General features: G+C 43.8%; 1 protein-coding gene across 2 annotated transcripts in view; it reads left to right on the forward strand.

Annotated features, from left to right (window-relative positions):
• The first annotated feature begins 9,498 nt into the window (after positions 1-9,498).
• The window catches only part of wnt7bb (wingless-type MMTV integration site family, member 7Bb), a 32,776-nt gene continuing 24,811 nt past the window's right edge, over positions 9,499-17,463 (forward strand). The window contains exons 1-2 of one of the 2 annotated variants that reach the window (XM_030096351.1): positions 9,499-9,834; positions 16,709-16,935. In XM_030096351.1, coding sequence (XP_029952211.1) covers positions 9,764-9,834; positions 16,709-16,935 — 298 coding nt within the window. In that variant the 5' untranslated portion in view covers positions 9,499-9,763. Of the gene's footprint in view, positions 9,835-12,009; positions 12,277-16,708; positions 16,936-17,463 lie in introns of those variants that run through there. The other variant, XM_030096350.1, reaches the window with a different exon arrangement.

Below are 17,463 nucleotides of genomic sequence, written 5' to 3' on the forward strand. Positions count from 1 at the left end.
AGAAATTCTTTTATTTCTTAAAGGGAATGCATGCAGTACAAAAGTGCTGCACCACAACAAAGTAAACCCAAGTGGGAGGCTTTTCATGTCCCTACAGCTTTACTTTACAAGCAGGTTGACGCTATGGCTGAAAATATCATTGTCATGCTGATGGGCGCTGAGGTAACTGGCTGCAGCCTTGGTGTGTGGGACAGTGTGTCAGTCGCCGCATTGTTAACACCAGACTGGAGGAAGACGCGAAGATGACGTAAAGAAGACTCACAGAAGAAGAGAGGAGGAAGCCTCAAATCGGCCACAGGCCAAGTCCGATGGAGCTTCGAGGTTGACCTTTGCCCCTCCGCCGTCTGACCACCCCGATTCCTCTCCGTTCCAGCAGAGCTGAGCCCCGTCGACAGGGAGGGAGCTCTGGGTTTGGCAAGACCGACTGTCACTCTTCTGTCTCTGCGGAAACGTCTTCTTCCTCTGTGCACCGAGGGGAAACTTGAGGGCAGACGCGCAGACCAGCAGACAGACAAACCGCAGGCAGCCCGGCTCTCCGGAGTTGAAATAGCAGTCACTTTTTTTTTTTTTTACAGGAAGTCGTTGCTCACTGTGTTGCTTCAGTGCTCAGACACAACAAAGCGGGCTCTTGCAGACACAAACACACAGGAAGAAAAGTGCAGGGTTACCCGGAGGCCAGGAGTACGTCGAGAGTTGAATCAGAGTGTGTGTTGACTGTACATGCAAATTGTGTGGGATTCATGTCCCGAAAGCAACTTGGAAAGGGATGAAACAGGAATAAACAATCTTAAGAGAAAAATGGCCTCAGATAGTGAAGGCATTCATTTCTCCTTTGGAAAAAAATAAGCATGTGGTCTACTTACTCTAAAACATGTGTTGGTATGCAAACTCATAGCTGGTGATCTGACAGCGTTTGGATCCGAGATGTCACCGGGACGACGTCTCTGACGTTCATTGTTCTTGACAATTGAAGCAGTTCCGAGTTTGACCCTCCCGACACAGAATGATCTTACTGTCTCGCTCACATTCCCCCGTCCGCTGGCCGTCTCCTCACTCCACGTCCAGACCCTCAGCAATACAAGAACCTCCCTGACCCAATTTAGATGTCAGATTACTGTTGTGGAGTCAAACAGGCAAACAAGCAGTGTGTGTGGCTGTGTAACGGATCCATCCCAACATTCCTTTGTGTATGTGAGGCCTCTGCAAGGTTGACTGTTCGGCTGACACAACAAAGAGAACCTGTGTCTGACAAGCAGCCCGATGCCAGGCCTGATCCAAGGATGCCAGAGGAGCCCTGGACACTGAACTCCTCTGAGTCTTCAACTTTGTGGGGCCACAAAGCATCCTGTCAATATGAAGAAATGTTTCATGTTAAGGAGTAAGAACTGAATGTTTTTATGTGATGTATATTTTATTAAAAGGTCTTAAATTGATCTATTACAGCTGGAAGGTCCTGTATCTAACATTTACTAATCAGTTAAGGGAAACTCACAGACCCTGTGGCTTCATGCAGCCCCAGTCACAATGATTTCAGACCCAGAGTCACCTCACCTAAATTAGTGAATTATTAGACTCTGGAATTCACAGGTAACAGCAGGATAATCCTCATTCTATGCACATTTTCATTTCTTTTCATTTCAAGGTACCACTATTAGTGAAGTAATATATTTTTGGCTTTGGTCATGAAGTTGCACTGCTGCTGCCTCTCACTGGTGGAGAGCAGCTGTGTTACTATCAGAGGAGAAAAACACTGCAGAAAGCTTCCACAAACTCCTAGAAGATACTCAAGTGCAAGTACAGAGAACTATTCTCAAAGCTACTGAGTTACTCTTCCACCATTGGATGTTATATTGAGTTGTCGATAGCTGATATTGGACTCAGTTGTGTTGTCGTTTTAATTGTTATCCACAAATTTCTATAATGAAATTAATTTTATCCGTTAAAAGAAACATATTGTTGAGAAAAAAAAAAGTAGAAGAAAGGTTTTAAACCTTAACAGATTCAGAGTGCATTAGATGACAGAGTGTAGACGCTACACCTGACAGTAAAGTGAGCATGATACTTTGTTGCTTCCACCCCTGACTGAACACACAACAACACGAACGCTACAAGTATGACAGGTTGGACTCGTATGCAGATTAAACTTCTTTTTTTGCAAAAAAAAACTTTTCACTCCAAGCAAACAGTCTGTTGTATTCATCTGCTGCTTTGATGTCTCTCATTTCATTTTCTTTATCATATAAAAACATTATGCTTACCGGCACCTACTTGAGAAATGTTCATCCATCAAACCCCTTTTGTTGAGAGAGACAGTGAGATACATTTGGAAAAGTTATCTTGTGTTTTGTGTGAAACTACTGAAACAATTGACTTGTTTTTATCTTTTTAAACTGATAAGATGATTATTTGTCTCTGTCTGGTAGCCTTGTCATGCAGTGATCTGCTGTATTTTAATATAACATGGGGCATCATGTTAGCTTGTATAAATCTGTAATATTATTGTGACCTCAGCCCAGATCATCTTGATTTTATTTCTTTTTCCCAATTCTTATTGTTTAATAAATCCGAATGAAATTAAACCCAGAGAAAACCATCCTCAGCTGCACGGTACAACCGAGAAACGTTAAAACAAAATAACAAAACGAACCAGCTATTCCACGTACTTCAAAACTACAGGGAGAAATATAAGCATTGCATAACATGAGATCTTGGCGTGCGGTACGATGCGATTTGAAGGATGATTGGTCAGGCTAATTGCTCCGTTATATCAACAAAACTCCAGCCTGAATATCATTTCGCATCGGCCCTCCTGAAAGAGGCTGTCCTGAAAGGAAACACTTCTGTGACATTTCTTTCTACCACAGTCCATCAGGCCAGCATTATTAGGCCTCATTAAAGCGCTGCCAAGCCATCAGCGAGCAGGAGTAAACACCGCAGATGGCCTTTACATGTTACACACACACACACACACAGTGTTTGGTGTCAGGATGCTATATGAAAAGACACTCGCTGTGCCAAAAACAGGGAAACCACATTTTTCTATCCAAACATATCAGGCCATTGGTATCGAAACCGCAATCTGCCAAATGCGATGCTGAAGATAAACAGCATGGGTGGATTGAGACGAACGGCATATGCAGAGATGGAGTGGCTTGAGAATAGCCAAGCAGTTTTTTTTTTTTTTTTTTAAATGATGTTTAGCCGGTGCACTCAAGCAGAGAGATTTATGCCGGGTTCATCAGTAGGATAATGAAACTTTAAAAACAAGCAGCTCTTTTTGAAGCTAAAGCGAATTCAATATAATTTCATAGTAAAAGCAGTATGTGATGTATTTTGAGACAATATAATAGACTGTTTCTTTTGAGAATGCCTTTTGTTCATTAGAGGAAGACAGTCTGGACTTCATTGTTTGTCCACTTTTTTATTAACCACTTTATAGACAAGCAGAAAGCAAACGTGAAGACTGAGAGCGTCCACAGAGACTTTTTAACGGAGGAGGGGGGCACAGGGTTAGCCAAGGGCACCATAGCAAAAATTACAAAGATGAAAGGTTACACTAATTTCTCACTATAATATTTAGATCAGCAAGAAGGAATACATTTTTCTGTCTTTATCTTGTGGCGCCCGGTACCACCGTGAAGCAGCTCCAGTGAGTTTCAGTGTGCTCTACGAACCTGGCCTTTCAGACGCGAGGTCTGTGTTTGTGGTTGCCATTGTTACAGAGCTGGAATGGAACACAGCTAATATCTCTGTGAACCTGACTATAATGCCAAAACGCTATCGAATGCTGCGGGAGAAAACACACAAGGATCAGGTGCATTTCTGAAATTCTGACCGATTTCTCAATGAACTTGGCCCCCGTGTTCTTTGTGCGAGCGGAGGCCAAGCCTTCCCTGATTCGCGCCGAGTCCTCACAAAGGCGAAGGCTCAGAGTGTGCTTGGATGGCGAGGGGACGGAAATTCACGCTGTTTGAGTTAGGTGCAGTGCAAACACAGACAGTGCACGGGTCATTGTGAGAGACAGAGAGAAGAACGAAAGACCCACACTGCAAACACTCCCAGCTGTTCACGGCCCAGTGTGTGTGTGTGTGTGTACACTTCCACACACACCGTCCATAGTTGTGGTCAGATACAAATATAGCGCCACACCTTAAGTCAATGCGCTGTGTTTAGCTTTCACAGGTATGTAAACTCCAACGCCAAGGCATGCATTTGATGTGTCCGCAAAGTTTACCCAAAAGGGGAGGAAAGTTAATACCTAATGCAGTCGGCAATGTTTCTCATTCATATCCTGGCCCGTTGAGGCAAAACATGTTCACAACAGTTGCTGATGGGGCTCGGTCATAAAGCTACATAGAGTCCTTTTCTGAATAAATTGTGACTTCAACAAAAAAAAAAAAAAAAAAACTAAAATTAGCCAATTACAATGTTGTTTCTGATTATACAGAGCATGTGAAATCAATATTTCAGAAGAAAGCCTGTTGAAAATGCCAGATTGACCGGGACTCGGCCTGTTCTCAGGCCTTTTCTCATATCCCAGGGATTATTACAGGGTAACAGAGAGCATTGCCTGAGTTCGCCTCACTGCACACAACGTCTGGGGTCGTTCCTAAAGGCACAGGCCATATGTCTGTCACATTTTATTGTGAATGTAAATGCTAGGCTTCCATTCTCTGACCAAGGAGACTGAAAGCAATCATGCATTTTCTTCCCCTCACTGTCTTTTTTTTCATCATTTCTCCCAAAGTGCTGAAATGCATTGTTTGTGTATTTTCTGTGATTTGTTTTTTCTGTATTTATTTTTCTGTTGTTGTATTGTTGGTTTTTATTGGGCTGCATTGTAAATTTTTGATGGTGTCATCTTGGCAAGGTCTCATAAAAGAAGATTTCAGTCTCATTTTATCCGAAGCTCAATAAAAACTAAGGAACAAGAGGATTTCTTGTTGAATACAGAACATAAAAGCAGCAGTATTGTACCCTTAACTGACTTCACTGTCTACTGCATGTCCCTGCAGCACAAGACATCCCCCCCACAACCCGTTTTATGGACCACATTCTCATTCCCAATGACAGGCCTGTCTGGAGACGGCGGCACAGAGATGTCCTGTCCATCTGATTCCATTTATTCAAGAATCTAAATGTAAACTGTTTGTTTCAAAGCGATCAAGCCAATCTTTCGAGTTTTAAAAGATGTGCTTTTTAGAGTTGTGTACTTTGAATAATGTATGTTTTACAAATTACTTATTCTTTTTAAGTGAAAGATACATGGTGTGATGAAGGCGAATGACCAGGTAATCAAAAATGTAAACAAATTTGCATTTCATTTGTATTTCACTTGTCAGGGAAGGGAATTATGAGGCATTAGTAACAATGCTAAAGTAAATTCGAGTCATATTACTGAAGAAAGCAACATTTTTTCGAGATTGGAAAGTTAACTGCATATAAACTATTGAATCCTCCAGCTGAAAAAACTATTGCATTATATTACATTCAGCAAACTGCTTCCAAATTTAGTTGGACAGAGTAAAAAAACATGACAAAATCATGCTACCGAAATATTAAAAAAAAAAAAAAATCACTGAAATTGAATTTGTGAGGCAGAAAATAGATGAGATTCAACCCATACGACTCTTACGTCACAATTTCACACATTTCAGAAAAAAATCACTTGAAGAGACGTACTTTTTGAAACTGTGAATTCACTGATAAATAAAGGAGCTCGGCTGAAGAAGACAAGCTTTTCTCATTGATCTTAATTTTGCTTCCTGTTCATAAGTCTAAACAGTAAAAAAAAAAGAAGAAGAGTGAATCGCCAAAAATAAATCTTTAATTTAGTTCTAGCTGAATGCATCCCTGCTGAACTGCCGCACACACTAATCATAAAACATATGTTATATCACTTTTGTGAAAACATGCATGCCCGCAGCTCCAGTCTCTCACAGGCCGGGTCCAGACACATGGCACGGTAGCAGCGAGTCCTAATCTCAGTCATTCTGAAGGCTCCAGCTTGAAACTGGATTCTTTTCTTTCCTCTATGTCATTTCATTCATTTTACTGAGTGTGCTCTTGAAGAGAGACTACAGCTTTGGCGTGTTGTCCCAGACTGTCAGATTGGCGTAAACTGATCCTGCCTCCCTGTTCTGTCTCGGAGTCCCGGCCTGATCAGGAAAACACCCGTGACAGTTTGGCTCCAGGCCTGTTTGAAATCGCAACACTGCAAATTAGTATTTCTAGGTTTTTACAGGAGAAAACTTTTTTTTTTTTACTTTTTCAGCTTTTAGTTCAAACTGTGAGCTCTGCGAGTGGTGTTGAACACTCTACTCAGCGAGCGCTAATCAGCCAGTGAGAGGCAAGCCGGGCCACAAGCACATCCAGACTGTCACATCTGTGTGAAGCCATGCGTGCACACAAACGAGGCGCTGAGGGCCTGATCCATCAGCGAGCGAGGGGAGGAATTAATCAGACCACACCCGGTTTCGCGACACACAGCTGTGACGGAAAGGTCAAACCCATTGGTCCGGGTGGGGGCGGTTGGTGTAGTTGCTTTAACCTTTGACCTCGCAGTTAGACGTGCGAGGGAACATCTGACAGGTCAGTGTCTCTCATAGGTTTTTTTTCCGCTATTTCTCATCATCTGGGGTCCCACGCTTTCCTCGTGTTCTCTCCAGGTAGGATTGCGTCGGGTTAATCGTTGGAAGTGTTTGAATCGAGAGGAACACAGTCAGAGGACAATGTGTGATGGAGATGGAAAGGGGGACTCTGCGAGTGCAATACAGGCATTTCCCCCCTCTTGCCTGGGGCCCAGTGTCGATGCGGTGGACCCAGCCCCAGACGCCACTCCGTGGTTTGGCTCGCTCTGCACTTCAGCCCTCTCACTGTTTCCAGCTGAACCAGCTCCCATGCAAACACACGGGCAACCGGTGGGTTTTCTTATTTAGTTGTTGGTCAAGAGCACTTAATAATATTCAAAAAGACATATCAGCCCCCCCCCCCCTCCCCCAAGTTCTTCTTGAAATTTCCCCCTCTTCTTTCTGGTAACAGTGCAGGCAGATGAAAAGGAACAGATACACAATGGTGTAATCTCGAAAAGGCTTTGGCCAACACTTATTAAAGTAATAGAGCGGGGCTAGAGTGGGGGTGAATACAGAGGAAGGAGGACGGAGATTGGCTTTCAGGAGACGGGAAGTGGAAATATTTCAAATACAATGGCCCGAGATGCGGCCTGAAGCGCCGGCAGTGATGTGGCGTATGACTTACTCAGACTGATATGTCCTCACTGACCCAGATGCTCTCATCCCTGCCTCAGCTTTTTGAAGTTAAATAAACAGTGTGTCACAAGATCCTACACATACCACCCAAGTGCTACACTGTGTGTGAGAGAGTCTCTGTGTGTGTCCGCCGGGCCTGTGTCTACGGTTTGATTTGTGGGCCTGCATGCATGCATGCATGCATACTCACTGTATGTGTGGACACAGGGAGACGGATAGTGTGTGTTAGCGTGCACAGGAATGCTGTTAGCGAGTGTGGATGTGTGGGACACGTCTGTAATGACAATGGCGGGTGACAAATAACGCTGACGCACACTGTCCCCGGTCTTGATCCTGCTTCAATAAAAAACAGAGTTGGTCCTTTGAACATTTTAATTAAACTAAATGGGGCCATCCCCGCCCAGGCCGATGAGTTATGTACATCTGAAGACAAACAAGACCATCTTTTACAGAGCAGACATCAAATACATGTCTTTTTTATGTCACCCTGGGCCTGCATGTTGACTTTCATTATTTCTGAAATCCATCTGGAATTTTGATGGGCATGTTTTGAAGGAAAGGGCCTTGAAACCACAACGCAGCGACGTCTTGAAACAAAAGGTCTCTGCGGTCGAGTCTGTTTCTGGTGGTGAACAACAGGCGTGCAGGCTCCGCTCAGATAGCTCATGTCTGTAATTTTAGTTTATGCCATCATTATTACAACGCGTTAACCGTTTTTCATGTAGTTTTCTTACGATACGCCGAATTGACGGTTCATGCGTTTCAAAAGAAACAGGACAAGTAAATCATAAAATTTAAAGAGAAGAGATTGTTTATATATTTAACTAACAAGGCAGACAATTGATGCACTTTTTTTGCTAGTTGATGTTGTCAATTTTTTATGAACAAGACTCAAAAAAGCATAAAAAGGATCACATGAGGCATGTAGTAGGATTTAGTTTTTACAAAAAAAAAAAAGAAAAAAAGAAAAACAGTTGTGGAATTTGCATTTGAAGAAAAAAAATCCCAAAACTTTGCTAATTCAAACCTCATGAAAGTTGCCTGCTGTTTCATAAATGAAATAAAACTTTTTAAATCAATTTCCAAAACTGAAGAAGCCCATTTAACCAAATCCCACGAGTGTAATCTTCTTCTTACTTGAAGGATTCCACTGGTTGATTTATATTTATGGTTGTTTGTTTAAAAAGCATCTGTGAAAATCTCATATAAAATACTAGTAAAAGTGAAGCAATTCCACAAAATTAACACAAAAAAAAAATTCAACAAATGTCCAAACAGAGCTCTTGTGATGCAGAGCTCTCTCTTCATCTCCCTGTAATCTGCATTTCATTTGAGAAGAAATAGCCTTATTAACTTATGTAATGCAGAAGTTACAGAATGCTGAAGAGGCTTTTATCGCTGTAGTTTACCAATGTCTTTTGCCACCAGAGGGAGTCTTCTTAGTCACAGAATCGCTCTCAAAGGAGTTGACTACATTTTCTAAACATCTGTTCAAAATTCTGTTCACCCAGACTCAAGCCTAAGAAAAGACAATCCTGATGTTTTGTTTATAATGTTTTTCTCATGCACTGCACTGTAAATCAAAGTGACGGACAGAACCTCACAGAGACATATTTATCAAGATGCCACTTCGGTATTATTAGTCATTATTGCTCATGCAGTGCTTTCTTTTTTTTTTTTTTTTTTTTTTCCCCAAACAGCTGGAAAGCCAGTTCTCGTCTGTTTAATGTTTATGGGATTTATTGTTGTGGTGGAGCCCATCGGGGAGCCCTCGCTGGTGGGGCAATGCCCATGCTGCCGATCCTGGTCTCCGGGCCTATAAAAGGCCATTTCTACTTGGTCGCCTTTAGTTTTCTGTGCAACAACTGCAAGTGCCTGAGCTCAGCCTGCAAGCGCGTCCCGTGCACTGCTGCAAACCCAGGCTGCAGGAGGAGGAGGAGGAGGAGGAGGAGGCGCGCGCACCTTTTGTTACCTGTGTCAGACTATACCTGCTTGGGTTGACTTTAAGATGCTTTAGTGGCAGTGGGTTAAGTTCAAAAGCTTGGAACAATAAATAACCTGAAGTGTTGCAGGGCATTGCAGTGATGCTTTTTTTTTTTTTTGTACCTGCAAGGCGCAGCAAATAGGAATCGTTAATTAGGCTCCAGCGTCAAAGTAAGGACGAATAGGAGGTACTTCCTCCAAGAACTCACTCACCTCAGGTCCGACCCTCTCTCGAGTTTCATTTTGGAGTTGTTTCGCCACCTCTCAGGTAGACAAGCAGCATCTCACCTGTGCAAGCGGACCATGGATTTCACACACTCGAAGATTACTGAGGAGCCCCAGCTTGACGACGCGGAAAATAGACTGTGTACGTGCATCTGGAAGGGTTAGGAAACCTGCCAATGTGATCGGAAAAAAAGAAAAAGAAGAAGAAGAAGAAGAAGAAGGAAAAAAAAAAAGCCTGGCCACTTTAATGTTCCAGTGCATGGCCTCTGGACTGAGTGCGATCGATCATGCACAAACCCCTCCGAAAGCGGAGTCTCTACGTGTTCCTGTGTTTCGGCATCATTTACCTCAGACTCGGGTGAGTTTTTTTCACGAGCTCTCGAGCCACACACGCAGTGTTTTTCCTCACCTGCGCGGAGCACGAGTATCGAATTCACCGCGTCTCTCTGACAAATGTACACAACGGAGGGAAACATCGGCTGCCCTCTGACCTCGGAGGGGATATTGTTTGGAAATCGGATTTCCTCCGCTGTGTTTAGAAAAATATATTCGTTACAGCCAAACGCATGTAATTGAGAAAGAGCGGTGCGTAAAAGTTGTGCATCGGGTCCCGCGTCAACAGATCTTTAAGTATCCACTCTGAGATGATTATTTATTCCACCTCATGAGACTCCTTCTGAGATTTTTTTTTTTTTTTACTTCTACTGGATCATTTGAGTTGTTGTCTGTGCTCCAGATCCAGTTCACCTCTGCATACCTTCATTAATAGCGGCAGGCTGAGTTGTATTTCCACATTCCTTCGCCCCAGACGGAGTTTTTTACCTGTTTTGCAATACCTCACCTTGATGCATAAACACAGAAGGACGTCTGCCCCTTCAGTCCGTGCTTCTGTCGCCCGATCGCTATTGAACTTGAAGTTCACAATGCAGATCGGTACAATGACAACAATTTGTGTGCTATTTTGGTCCATGTTACGCAGCGTCGACCGCACGTGTGCATTGCTGTCACGGGCAGTAAGGTGCAAAAGAAAATTATGACTCAACGTAACTTAGATCCATGCATTTTAATTATAGGAATCTGGGGGATTTCCCAGCTGGCCTGATCATTGACAGGGAACTGAACTGATAAGAAACAGTAAAAGTGTTACACAACATGATAATTTCCATATAATAAAGGCGACTTTGATTTAATCCAAGTCCGGTGGGACCTATTTTATTCGCACACATGTCAGAATATGACCCATTGGAATTGAATCCCACTGGACAGTTTCAATTGTGCATCACATTTGCAGAAGTGAATAAAAAATAAAATTAAAGCTCCCACTGTTTGTGCGTGGTCAGCTTTGAAGCAGGCTGATTAAGCCCTCATATATATTTTTTTAAGTCGTTGTGGGTTAATTAGATTGCCCTGTCTGTGGCTCATAGCACACAAAGCCCTCCCCGTGAGAACCCCGTCAAGCAAAGGTATGCTCATATCACATGACAGTAGCTCTATTATGGGGTAAAAGTCAACCATCTTCCAATTTACTAATCCCAAAACAGTTAGCTCATTCCTTCCACCCCTTTTCTTTCTTCCCGTGCCTAAATCTTTCATGGCACCCTCTTCATTCACAATGACTGGAGCCTGCAGGTGTTGAGTGAGAGTCACGATGCTGAGGCGATAGGGAGCCTCCCATGCGCTAAGCTCCTCCAGGGTTTGATTTCTCTGCTCGGATTCTGTCTCCTGCAACAAGAGTGCTATTTTAATGCCCCCGCCTTCACGTCGATTTTATCAGTTAGACCATTTGATTAAACTATTATTCAGTTTGACAGCAGAGACTCTGATTGAACATTTGGATGCTGTAACAGCAGTCAGACAGGGAATGGATCATTATACGCCTAAATAGTAGAAAACAAAATGCTTATAGAGGTTTTACAGTGTCTCCTCAATAAGATCCTTCATATTATTTTGATATCAGATTGTCAACTACAGCTACTAATCAAATTGTAATCTATTCTGTTATGAAAATGTAGTAGCAGGTATTTTCTCCCTCATCTTCAGAAAGAAATGCACCAAGTCCCACATGTCTCACATTATCGAGGATCTTTATTGTAATTTGACAGCTACTTGTTGATTCCAGGTGAAGTCCTGCCAGAGAAACGCACCGTTTTTCAACACATGGAGATGTGATGATGGAGTAGCCAGAGTCTATGTTTGTTTATTTTTGGCTGGGATGGTGGTGGCGGCGCGCGCGCGCGAGTGTATATGTGTGTGTCTGTGTGTGAGAGTGTGTGTTGGAGGGGTGATGATGATGAATGAACCCTCCTGCACGTCCACCCGGGATCGGATCAGTGTCACCCTATTGTCCCGCTGTGGCGAAGTGGGCGGATAGCAGTGTCTCTCCCTGCCCAATGGCAGGCACGACTCTCACGAGAGCGCAGAGAGGCACTTTTCTGCCATGCGAAATCCCTAAAACCATCATCATTCCGGCTCGGGAACCCGCAGTACTGTGCAACAGCCTCCGCCGCTGAGAGATGACAGAGCCAATCTCAGCGCACACACGGCCCTGGGAGCTCGGAGCTGCGTAGAGACGCACGGCGCCACAGACGAGGAGACGCACAGCAAGTTCTCTTTGATTTTTGAGCGAAAGGGACGCAAAGCCGGGAATTAAGGAAAGCTTTTCATCCTGTCGGCGTCGCCCCTCTGAATCCTGCCGTGGCCATTTGCTCAATGTCATCATGATCATCCTCTCGTCGCGCAGTGTACTGCTGTCAGTCTACTATCCGCAGATCTTCCTGATCCTGACGAGCGGCAGCTACCTGTAAGTTTCAGCCAATTACCGGATACTTAATTAACTTCGGGGAGTGCGCGCGCTCATCCTGGGAGACGCGGACTCACGCGTTTGGTTTCACTCCCCCGTGCAGCCTTCTGGGAGTTTGTATTTTGTTCGTCTTAATAATTAGTATATTGGATGATTTGTGAGGCTTTCCCTGTCCAGATGAATGCACTGTTTGGTCACAGGCGCGCACGAGGACCCAACGCACTAAAATCGCGATTGAAGCACAGGCGTTTATTCAACAGTCGCATCTCGCTCTGCTGCCGAGGTTGTACAATATTACAATCCGGTAGAAAACGACTCGTAAGGGGAAACATCACCGGGAAAACGGTCCACGTGGGAACGCACTAATTAGTCGAAACGCTCCCCTCTCCACGCGGATGGACGCGTCCTGCGCGTAAACTGCAGAGGATTTTATTTTTATTTATTTATTTATTTTGTTGAGCTGTGTTATTTATTTTTTTTAAATTTTTAACATTTTGCTTCAACATTAGAAGAATGATAGCTTTGGGAACTGCGACACGGATTCATTTTGGCCACAGAGTGGCAGAGATGTTCAACACAATTGGATGAGGAGATTGCGTCTCTCCCCCCTCAGAGGAGAGCTGAACACAGCAGGCTGTGCAGCTTTTACGCACCCGAACACCGTTAACCTGTCAGAGCGTGTGAAAGATCGCCGTGCATTACCTCACCCCTCCTTAATTCCTGAGATCTCGATATTATCATTTAAACCCACATCTGAAAATATCATCCTGCAACTTGCACGTGATTGACACACTGCGGCTTTGAATTAAACGAGAAATCTCTTGCAGGAGCACACTGGCTTTCTTAAAGTTTCCAAAATAATTACTCACCCATGCTCTCTGGCTCCTGCCTTTTGCTGCCCGAAGACCCCAAACCTGATGCTGAAATAGATGTGGTTTTTGGTTTTCAGTTAAAAGTGGGCCACACTACTAAAGCATAGTGATGGCTTGCACATCAAAGCTACATACCATTGTTTGTTTGGATTATTTAAGTATGTTTTCTGTTGAGCATGAACCACAGAATACGTTATGAGGAGAATATTTAAATATGGGCTTAAGATAATACAATGACCTTCCCTCAAAGCTGCAAATAACAATAATAGTGTTCTATGAAATTGGTGGAGCAGTGTGGCAGATGACCCTTGAACTGTGGCATCTGTTCATGTTGGGCTTTGAGGACACAGCACACCTCACACCTTGTGGAGGAACGTCACACTTTGTGTTCCAGTCGCAATAATCTGACTGCAGATGTAGTTTAAAACATCATTTGGTTTTAAATTAAAAACACTTCAATGCAGTTCAGTTTTTCTCTTTTGCAAAGAGAGGAGTTTTGATTCTCTTGATTTAGTGAAGTTCTGTCACAGGCGTCCCGTTGAGTGCATTATTTGGTAGGAGGTGCATGCCTGGGATCTTAATAGTGTGTCAGATAGCTTCAGAGCATCGCCAGTGATGGAGTATGTGGCTGTAAGCACACCGTATGTCATGACGTGCAGACTATCGCTGTGGTGAGATCTGTAAAGCCCTCACCACGGAGGCTGCAAAGATCCAGATTCTTCTGTAGGAATAAATAGTCCCCACCAACAAAGGCCAGTGATTCTCTGAGCGCTAATGCTGACTGGTTAATGGTTATAGTTTGAGACTAATACGACAGAAGTTTGTGCTTTGTCTGAAAGGCCAAGTTACTAACCATAAAAGCGTGCATCATCTCTGTGTTTGGATGAGAAAGCACAGTTTGTATCAGGCCTTGCGCATAATTAGTAACACACACACACACACACACACGCACACACACACACGCACATAAATCCTCGGACAGTTTAAGGAACTGTGCTCTGCAGTCAAACCAAAAATTTATACCGCCTGCTCTGCAGATAACACAATAAAGCTAACCTTATGCAACAATCCAGAGACAATGTCAAACAAACATTGTGTAACTTGCAGCTGTAGATTTGAGCCTGTTAAGCCACAAAGCATAAAATCATACCTCCTGTGTTCTATAAACTCGACCGTCACGCAGTGACACAGCTCCTTCTACGCAGGCTGAGTGTTTGACACTTGTCGCTGCAGTCTGACTTCCTGTTGACGCTCTATCTGAGAGGAGATCTGTGTGACTGTGGGCGAGCTGTCCCCAAGCCGCTGGCATACACACAGAGGAGAGGCTAAGCAAACAGAATCGCATTTGTGCACTTTGATGATGCAGGGATTTAAAAGCTTAGCTGTGGAATTCTCTGTTTGGTGTTGTCTGATGCTTTGAGTTGCCTGTGCTAGACTGTGTTTCTGTGAATTAGCAGGTGAGGGATGTGAGAAACACCTAAAAAAAAAAAGAGGCGCTTATGAAGGAGTGTGTTTGGGAGGTTCGAGAATGAAACTGGGTTGTTGTATGAAATGTTCAGAAGGGAGGGCAGCGGCTTATCAGCGATACGAACGACTCCCGCGCATTTTTTTTATTAACTTTGGATTTGTATAAACAAAACCGTCCTGTTGAATCGTAACGTTCATTATGCAAGAAGGCGAATCGCTCCGGTTGCACATTACTCGTCTTAATGAGCGTGCCCTTTCGGTTTGCACAGGCTGGATGTCACGGTTGCCATGAACAACCACATATACGGCGGGGGGTCACGGAGGGTCAGGGGAGTTCAAGCCTCTTTAATGGCACATAGAGCAAAGAGGGGCTGAAAGCAGCTGCGGGCTGCAGAGCGTTGACTGTGGATACGGAATGCACCTGATGAATGTTTTGTTTACTGAAGTCAATTTTTCATTGTTGCATTCATAGCTGTTTTATGCTTTAAAATCTGCACCCTTCAGTAGCGAGTCAGTGCCTTGATGGAGTTTTGCAGACCAAAATGCAGTTTTACTTCTGATCCAATCCACAGCTGACATGTATTCTCTTTTAACACATATTTTATTGCATGTCGAAAAAAAAAAAATGTTTGCCATCTTTTGTGGTAGCTATGAGAGCAGGGCTCTCAGTGTCAACAGTAAATACAATGACACTTCCCTTCTGCATGCTTTAATGCTCCCCTGGCTGCACGACCAGGAAACTGTGTCCAGTCTTCGGTTTGTAATTAGTGCTCACATCGCTGCTGTTAGGGATTTATTTGACTTAAGGCATTTGAAATTGAGTGTAATGGCATTCTCTGTTTGTGGAGCAACTGTCAGAGAGAGAACTTGATTGAGTGCTAATCAAAAAAAAAAAAAAAATCATCCTTTTGCCATCAGTCAGAAGCCTCGGAAGACAAGAACGACAGTGTGTTGAACTCCACTCTGTCTCTTTCCAGCCTCTCGTTCTGTTTCTTTTTCTTCGGTGTCTCTGTTCCTCACCCGGACTTCCACTTTACCCTTTATGCGCTGCCGTCACTTTTCGCTGACACAAAACTGGCCTGTGTAGTCTGTCCCGTTTGTGGTCGGGCGTTTGGAGGCCGACGTCATACTTGAAAAGGCGGTGTTTGCCTCCGCGCTCATTTACGGTTCCCCGTCCCTGACATGTTTGAAAAGTACGTATCTACATGGTTTTGGGGGCTATAAACAGAATCTCGGAGAAAGTCGGGGTTTTGTTTGGTGGTGATCTGTTTTGGCTTTCTCGGCGGTTGCAAAGCCATCACAAACACATGGCTTTATATTATCATGTCGAGTGATCACATGTGTTCTCGTCCTCTGAGAATAGCTGAGAGGCAGTCATGTCATTTGCTCTACGGCACATTATTAACCGATGAAGGAAGGCAACCGATGTTGGAAAACTTACAAATTTTCCATACTGAGCAGTTTTCGAGGTGGCAAACACCAAAACAGTCCCCGTGACCCCAAACACACTCCTGCACCGACGATGACATATCAAAATTTTCTGTGACATTTGTTTGAAAAGGGCATGCTGCATCTACAGTATAAAACACTGAGCAAGTGTATGCTCTATTTACATAAGAGTCTGGCTGCTCTTCATGCCGCTATGTTACCTAACAATTAACACAAAAACCTCAACTCATTACTCAGGCTCCCATCATCCAAACCAATGTGGAATCGGGTCGTCAGAAGTCAAATAAGCTTCTTGTTTTCTCTGCCTGGACTCTTTAAGCAAGTTCGTCTGTCTTTTTAGAATGTTTTATGTCAGATGAAATGTTCAGGTTTTCGATTGACCTCTAATCCATTAAATAGCAATACCCTCATGTAGCGCAGCTTTCACTTCACTACGGAATGCGCATCAATCATTGGTTGAATTGAATCCTGCTCTGGAGAGTCTCAAATAAGTGAGTCAGTCTGACCATTATCTGCAAGTTCTAACTGTGTGCATGTGTGTGTGTGTGTGTGTGTGTGTGTGTGTGTGTTTGTGTCTGTGTGTGAATGCATGCGTGTGAATGCATGTCTGCTTGCGTGGCGGTGTGTCTGTCTTCCTCCGGCAGGGCCCTGTCCTCGGTTGTGGCCCTGGGTGCCAACATCATCTGCAACAAAATTCCTGGGCTGGCACCTCGCCAGCGGGCCATCTGCCAGAGCCGCCCGGACGCCATCATTGTTGTGGGCGAAGGCGCCCAGATGGGAATAAATGAGTGTCAATACCAGTTCCGATACGGACGCTGGAACTGCTCGGCGCTGGGGGAGAGGACAGTCTTCGGTCAGGAGCTGCGAGTAGGTCAGTCTGGGTTTCTTTCATGAAGAGTGGTTTGCATCTGCATGTGGGTGCGACTGCGACTGCAAGGTTAACTTCTGCATGAGATACATTTTCACGGTTTTTCTGAGATGAATCCAGCTGTAGCTCGTGTTTTTGAATGTGCGACAGCTGTTCAGAGTCAAAGCTTGTTCACAGGATTGTGTGTAAGAATTGTTCTTTTTTTAGGTTGGTGCATCAGTTTGGAGTTCACCCATAAATAAGTCAGAAATTCCAAATAACGTTTAATATGCAGTGAAATATTGAAAGTCTGTGTAAAGCAGCGATACATCTGTAAGATGATCACGCCACAAAAAATGTTATTGTCATTAAACATCCGTCTTATATCCTGATTAATGCAACGTATTGTTGCTGGGAGATCAGAGTAAATCCCAGAGGACTGTGGGAAAAGACAGAGTTCACCTTGAACTGGTTGCCAGTCCATTACAGGACATAAGGGAATTGAACTGTGACAAAAGTGAAAAAAAGAGAAAAAACCAACTTAATTTTGAG

The sequence above is a fragment of the Salarias fasciatus genome, chromosome 7, assembly GCF_902148845.1.
Source record: "Salarias fasciatus chromosome 7, fSalaFa1.1, whole genome shotgun sequence".
NCBI lineage: Eukaryota > Metazoa > Chordata > Actinopteri > Blenniiformes > Blenniidae > Salarias > Salarias fasciatus.